The sequence below is a fragment of the Cynara cardunculus genome (genome assembly GCF_001531365.2).
Source record: "Cynara cardunculus var. scolymus isolate 2C chromosome LG 10, CcrdV1, whole genome shotgun sequence".
Lineage (NCBI taxonomy): Eukaryota > Viridiplantae > Streptophyta > Magnoliopsida > Asterales > Asteraceae > Cynara > Cynara cardunculus.
This window is the reverse complement of record NC_037537.1, coordinates 6,424,884-6,433,103: the sequence shown is the minus strand read 5'-3', so window position 1 is coordinate 6,433,103 and position 8,220 is coordinate 6,424,884. Positions and strand designations below refer to the sequence as shown.

Sequence of the window (8,220 nt, the reverse complement as noted above, 5' to 3'; positions counted from 1 at the left end):
TTTACAAGACTGTTTGCGGAAAGATAAGGTAATGAAAACCTATCTAAACAATCTTTGGTTACACACAGAGCTTTAGCAAATACAAGAAAAGAGATTGCTAAAAGGAGAATCCTTTACTTAAGCTAGAATATGCTTGAAGTAAGAATAAGGTTAGAGAGAGATGCGCACTCTCTGCATGGAGAAGAAACACTTCTATTTATACCAGTGCATTAAATGATCATTTAATGCAATATGGTAGGTTTAGAGTGCGTGTCAAGCCTTAAGAGGAAGACTTGTCCTTTGCTACAGTGAATAGTACAAAAGCACTATTTCTGAGCAGACATCCTTGCCTAAAGTTGGTGAACAAAGAGTCGACTAATCGGCTCCATACCGTACTAACTTTTGTAAGGGTATGGGTTTGTCCTTTGTGTGCATAAGGACAAAACAACAACAATCATGCTAAGCAAGCTTCCTTTGATCGCTGAATGCTGGAATGAACTGGAGGTCTCATCATCATTCGCTGAAGCTAGAGCAGTCTTCACACATATGTAGACAGACTTGTAATCACTGAATACCGCTTCAGATCACGTACTCGCCAGTCTCTAATCTTCAGTTTCAGTCTTCGACATTCGCTGAAGGAGCTTTAGTGTGAGTGTTGTCTTCTTGAAGTATTGCTGTCTCTGATAGATTTACAATGCAAGTTCTTCAGCAATCACTGAACATACTTAGTGATGATCGCTGGAACTGAAAATGCAGAAACACAAATACAACGTGAAAGGAAAAATGGATTATTATCAAATCACTGAGAGAGAGGATCAACATATACCTTATGTGTTTGTCATCTTTTGGCAATAGTAATAGTCCCAACTCCCATAAGTCAAACCAATTCAGATTCTGGTAATCAGCCTCAGAGAATCTGTGTAATTCATCATCTTGTCTAAAAAATTCAAACTCTGAATTGTAGCCACCTTGGAAAGATCTCATGAACACATCTCTAATAACAATGATGGTCAAATCAGAATAGACATCACTTATGTGCTTACCCTTCTTGCTCAAGAACAACAAATATTGGGCTTTAAAATGAGATGGCTCTCTAATAAATGTATCAATGTAGGCAATCAATTGAATATCACCTTCTTTGAGTTGACATCATTCAGGTAATCTTTCAAGCATTCATTGATAAGTTCTCTAAGATTATGCCTTTCTTCTACTCTCTTCAGAAGTTCTTCTTTCAAAATTTGATCACCCTAAGAAACTTTGATCTTCTCATACAACCAACTTAGAGTAGCAAATGACAACTTCGGAATGTCAGGAAATCTGAGAATGTTAATTTTTGCATTATTAGTATCAGAAAATGTATACCAAAACTCTGGAAAGTTTATAAATCTGACAACTGATACAGAAACATCGTCAAGCTTTGTTTTTGGATAACTCAGATGTGTTTCTTTCAACTTGAACTCCATGGCCAACTGAAAATCATAGAGAGCTAGGTTTCTAACAAATAAACCCATGATCCTCTTTAACTCCGATTCAATAACAGGTTCGTCAACTCTTTTCAAGAATCTGAGTAGAAAATTTTGATCTTGCAGCTTTAATCTATACATATCAGCATTAGCAACCATACAGACTGTATCATCTCCCCTGATCATAGTTACTACAGAATAATCAATCAAAGCAAAAGCTTTTCTACTCATAGCCTTCAACTCCTTTATTGGGCTCCAATTGTGCAACCTTCATTCTTACTAAACTGAGCTAGAAACTCTACATCATCAAATATTCCTCTAGCGATGATCTATCAATTTCACGCTCCAATAATACACATTAATCTTCATCATTATCTATGTAAAGATGATTATAGGACTCCTCTGGAAATACATCAACTACAATGATCTCGTCTGGTTCTTTAATCAAAAGTTCCTTGTTGTAGATAATCATATATGAATTATGCACTAGTAAATCTGTACATGTATTTCTAGACAAATAATGATCTATATTCACATCATCAGCTACATCTGAGATCACATCTTCCATATTTTTATCAAGCAAATCATCAAAGTCAAGCTTTCTTCTAACCTCAAAGAATACCTCTTCATCATTTCCAGCTTCGTTTAGTTTCTTGGTATCATCCATTTTCTCTTCGTCAAAATGAACATCAACCATGATCAGATGATCACTTAGCTTCTTAGTTTCATCAAATCCACCAGCAAAGATCTTCATCATATTTCTTTTCAGATTCAACAACAATATTAATATTAAAATCAACAGCCTCAGCTCTAAGGGCTTTTAGAGATTGAGTTTTGATGGAACATGTGATTGAGTTTTGGTCGTTATTTCCTTAATAGAAAGATGAATCTTTGCCGTAATTACCAAAAGTCTGAAACTCAAACATGTGAACCATTGTTGGTGGTAACTCAGATGCAATAAATGTATCTGTTAATATATTTGTAGAACAAATCTTTGATTCAACACATGCATCTATATAAGAAGATCTTGGGATGTTCACTTCACCAGGGCTTCTGGTCAATCTTTGAATGCTTGTAGAAGCCCTATGACTGTAGTTGCAGCATGACACACATGATATGTTGTGAAGTCACTAAGAATTGTGTTAGTGTACAATGAGTCAATATTTTATACTGTTAAAGGCTCAAATGGTGTTTCCTGTCTGAATTAGACAGGAGTTGACACCAACTCTATGTGCTCATGAATAGAAGTTTGAGGATGGGGCAGACTATCCTCTTTGTTCAATGTCCATAACCTCCAAATAAGGAATGGATAGATTATGTGCTGCTTTCCCATGTGAAAATGAAACAATAATCTGTTGAGAGATTGGTGAGTTGTTTGGTGAGGTCATTGCAAGTGTCAGATGGGCTCACTCACTTTTTTCAATATTGACCACCAAAGAGTGTGATTTAATAGCAGTTGTGGCTGCCCAACTAGAAATGACTAGTGTAGATCTCAATTCTGTTTCACCCTCATTTCTTTTATCCCTATCTCCTCACCCTCATTCAATTATGTTTCAATATTCTCACCACCCGAACTCTTATTTACACTTTTCCTCTCCAACTCGTGAGGTTGCTCACCCAATTGAGCTTCTTCCCCCACTCTATTATTTTCTGACCCCTCACGAAGGTTGAGCTTCTTGGGTAGGGTCAACCGGTCCTGGAAGACCCATATAAGTTATATGCTCTCAAAACCTTGTTTGTGAATGGAATGTAATCAGGGCCTGTGAAGGTACCTTATGTCTTCGGAATTGTGATAGAGGTGTAGACAGCCTCAATAAGTCCATAATAAAGTGTGGGGCTACTGCTTCTCCTTCACTTCTATCAATTTATTCTACTCGCAGCAAGGCAGTCTTCACTATTATTTGCCAAAATCTATGATAAGGAATGTGAGTCTAGTCCTTCTCTGAGTAAGATTTGATGTCCTCCCAAATCAAGAATGCAAAATCACAGTGCTTCTTGTTAAATACTCGGAAAATTCTAAGCACCCTCAATTTCAAAATGATCACGACCTCCAACCATTTTGTTCTTCCAATTTCAATCAATTTTTACACAAATCAATTCAAGAACACCAAGTTCAACAATGGTAGAATATGAGTAGAGAGAGAGTTCTTCAAAGGTTTTGTATTAAAGTGATTACAAATGAGAATGAAAGTACATACAAAATTACAAAGCACCTACATTATTCATACTACGAAAATGTAATGACAATACAAGAACAATAACAAGCTTGAATACAACATTTAAGCACCAATCTTGAACTCAACATTCCCCCCCACCCTTTGGATTCAAGCTTTTGAAATAGAAAATATCGATCTTCTGAACCCAAGGTGAGTTTCAAATCTTCTTATGGCATTCCGATATGCAATCTTTTCATCAAATAACTCCAGTAGTGCTTTAAGAAGCAAGAACCTTTCTCTTAAATTCAGCTTTGTCAGACCCTGAAGCTTTATCATCCTATACCTTCCTTGATTCTAATGTCTTCTGATCAGCTTGATCATTCCGTCACTGTACTTTTCAAGCTCATAGAATCTTAAAAACGTTTTAGCACCCTCGGAATTTTCATACGCCACTCCAAACTTTGGATCTTCAAGGATCATGAATAGAGGATAACCATTAGTGTCTTCAAGTTTCTGATAGGGCTTCAGCATATTAACTTTCTTCTGATTGCTCTCATAACCCATTTGAACATCGATTAATGAAGACAACTTGCTTTGATTCTTCAGGAATCTCTTAATGGTTTCCAAAGCTCTGACAGCTCCTTCAAATCTGACAGTTCGGTTTCTCAGTTCGTGGTACATGAACACCATGTCTTCTAGATACAAATTTGGAAAATCAGCTTCGCTAAAGTACCATCTTGTCGAAGAACATAAAAGATAGGATACGATACTCTTACAACTTTTTTGGCTTCTATCTTTTTGATCGAGACAATTCGGTGTTTTGTCCTTACAAAGTGAATGGGTTGACATTTAGCATTTATGAGATATTTGTATTCTTGTTTGTTTGCAGGGATTTCTTTTCGAATGCCCAAGACTTTCTCTAAGCTCAGATCTCTCAAAGAATGGACAAAAGTATCTCTGTATAAGGCTTCAAGAAAAGGTTCCCTTATCCTTGTTATATTCCATACTGGAGCTACCACCTTTTCTGTAATCAGAATATACCTTCTCGAAGATGAAACATTTTCAGCACGAGGCGGAGAAGTTGAAGATAGAATACTTGGTGGTTATGCAACAAATGGTTCTGGTTCTTCTTTAGGCTCGATCGAGAAAGGAAAGCTTGGTTGATCATCAGATCATCTGACCCAACATTTTCTGCTTCAAATTCTACATTTTCTATCCCATTTTTCAGGTAAACACAATAATTGTCTGAAAATATCCAAACTCATAGAGAATGGAACTCCAACAATCTCAAAGTCAAATTCCCTGTCTCATGGTCTTATGATAAATTCTTCCACTATTATTTAAGATATTACAATGACACTGTGGTCTGTGGGTTGTTTGGTTCGAATTCTCTTCCAGGGGGTGATGTTTAATCATCTTAATATTGACTTAATGCTTTGCCTTAAAAATTTCAGAATTAATATCTAGAGCATAGTTGTATACACATGTACATATACAGTACATGTATATTAAATAACATATACACATTTACACATACATGCACATATACATATAAAGGCATACAAACATAGACATACATGCACGCATATATATATATATACACATATATATGCATAATATATAACATATGTTTATACATATATACATAGATACATATACATACTAAGTGAAGTATACACACACATATATATATATACATACACACACACATGTACACATACGGACATAACAAATTATACAAAATCAAACAAAGTAAAGCTCATACGAATAATTTTTCTTTTTGAAAAAACACAAAAGTTAAAAAACCCGTCAATGATCCGTCGATGATCACTGATGGATATCTATCGGTAATCCATATGTGCCCACGTGGAATTTCATTTAAAAAATAGAAAAATGAAACACTTAAATTCTGTTGGTAATCCGTTCGTGAATTGTAAAATTTTCGACATAAATTAAGAATTTTATTTTGCGAACTTCTTAAATGAAATTCCACATGGGTCGTGGAATTTTATTTAAAGAAAATCTTAAATTTTGTCTGAAATTTTACAACTCATCAATGGGTTACCGCGGAATTTGTTTTCGTTGGCAACATAAACGGTTGTGGGGTTTCCGTTGGTGACAGATCTTTGCCGTCGGTGATTTTCCTTGACAATATTATGTTTTCTTGTAGTGATTTGAACTAGATTTCGTTATTTACTTTTTTTTTATCTCTTTCTTTTAGTATCTTATGATCTTATATTTTTATTGTAAGATCATGACAAATGATTTCAAAAGAGATATTGTCGAAGACTAGTAATGTTATTGAATTTATATCTTTATGATCATGCTGAATTTATATCTTGATGATCTTAATTAACGATGTTATAACAAATAGCATGGATCTGATACAAGTAGGATACCACTTGTAGAAGAGGAAGTAGTTGTTTAGGTTTGTCATATAACTAAAACCCCTTCTATTCTATCAAAATTGCAATATTTGATCTAATTCTCACCACAAGGGGATTTGTATTCCTATTTGGATTTGAACCTGGACCTACTGGTACTTTTGACATTTGGAGCCAAGCTCAAACCAATCAGGTACCATCCTTGTGGTTTATGATTAGCCTTTTGGAAGGATGACGATGGACATATATCTGAACTTAGTTAAGAAAGATACCAAAAAAAGCTACGATCTGCATGGCATAATCTAGAAATGAAAACATTGCAATTCCCCATAAGATAGAGAAGGTACCTGCTTAGTTTTGTATACAACACAACACAACCATGGTGTACCAAGGCTAGGCTACTTAGCTTTGTGAGGGTTAAAGTTGTGCAGTCTTTTCATTTTGGTTTGCAAAGAGTGGTTTGAACCTCCATGACCAAGGCTTTCCCCCATTGAACAAAATATCCAAGAGAAGCTAAAATCTATAGCAATTTATTAACTTACCAATCAAAAGTACAACTGATGTGAACTGCAACTGAAGGGTCATAATATGGGATACATGAGTTTAACTGTATCAGGCATGCATTACGGTTACATTGTACTGAACTACAGCATCTCCAGTTTTTAGACTATACCTCACCGTACTTGCTAACGCATAGCCACGAGCGAACCTAAAGACCCCACTTCCACCAACAACCGGCATTTCCCTTACTTCATCAAGCACAGGGTTCCTCCCCATAACACTAAGTGTACTTCCGTTGTACTTGCCATAGGTAAATGCAAAATTGATAGCCATAAGTAAGGCCAAGTCATGCTGAGAAGCCAAAGCATAGAATCCTTGAGCTTTCCCCACCACTTTTGAACCCGGCTTGGTGTCCACGGTCAAAGGGTCATCTATCATTACAGTTGTGCCAAATGCAGTTTTAGGCCGGATTATAGCCATAGCAGTTGGGCTTTTGCCACTGGTGATGTCGTGGAAGTAGAAATGAAGTCGAGTCATTTTTCTGGCGGTTGGTGTCAGTTTTGTTTTGGCGAAATGCTCAGAGAAAGTCGCATTAGCAGTGACCAAGGCGGCAAAAATGAGAGCTAGGTAGAGGTTGAACAGACTGAAAGTTATGAAGGAAGCCATTGATGATCAATTTGAGATACTGCTTGTGTTACTGTTATATATATATAAGGTGGTATGTGGAGAGCCAGAGAGGCTATGGCTGCTATCTGTGGAAAGATTATAAGCGCAACAACGTTCTTTATGCTTTTCAAAGAAAATGTAGACAGGAAGTTAGCTAGCTTTGCGCTTTCTATATAGAATAGTAAAAAATCAATCATTAGCATGATTCCACTGTTAGAAATTGGTACCACTCAAGTGGGAACTGCATGATATGTGGAACTTGTGTGGAATAGAGACATTATACAAGGGTGTGGCTTCGCTTGTAAGGTTTGGCTTTGAGCTTGTGAGAAAGAGAATGATTCATGTAGCAGGAGTCATAATGGAATACCAGTAGTATATCTGCAAAGAAGGCGCCTTTGCTTCTGACACAAACTACACAGCTTTTCCTTTTCCTTTTGTTTAATTCATCATATAATACGCAAAATAGAAAATGATCCGTCTCTTTTTATTGATTCGAGTTGTGGGGCCAAGAGAACATTAAAAAGAGGACCCTAATAATTTCTTTTGACATGATATTATAAGTTTATGAGCTGGTGTTATTTCAATGTCGAGAAACAAAGAAAGACTTGCATTTCCAAGTTTTATGAGCAAACTAATTAGAGTCTTTGCAGTCAGAGTTGGAGTCTTTTGCAAACCGACTTAGGGGCCGTTTATCAAATGCTTACTTGAGTAAGTGCTTACCAAGTTATATTACCTTACCGGATGAATATGATAAGAACTAAAAATCTTACCTTGTAAGAACGAGGCAAGGACTGAGAGTCTTACCCGGTAAGTGAGGGCAATGACTCTTACCACGGTGAGCTCTTACCGGATAAACTGTTGCATAGAAAACTGTTTTTGTTGACTAAAGTCTTACCCGGTAAGTAAATAATAATAGTGAATTTTACCGATAAATGCTTACCGGGCAAGTGTTTGATAAACGGCCACTTAGACTCAATACTGTCCGAGTTTGGATAATAGTTGTAAAGGTTCTCTAATCTTATCCATTAACGGTTATAACTGCTCTTAATTAACCGTTCATAACTGTCGATC

The 8,220-nt window shown here is 36.2% G+C and overlaps 1 protein-coding gene across 1 annotated transcript; it reads right to left on the bottom strand.

The window, feature by feature from the left end:
- Positions 1-6,499: 6,499 nt before the first annotated feature.
- LOC112519779 (dirigent protein 22-like) lies at positions 6,500-7,224 on the bottom strand. Its single transcript, XM_025128035.1, has one exon. It carries the CDS (start codon positions 7,147-7,149, stop codon positions 6,595-6,597), a length of 555 nt encoding a protein of 184 aa, XP_024983803.1. The 5' UTR covers positions 7,150-7,224; the 3' UTR covers positions 6,500-6,594.
- Positions 7,225-8,220: the final 996 nt, after the last annotated feature.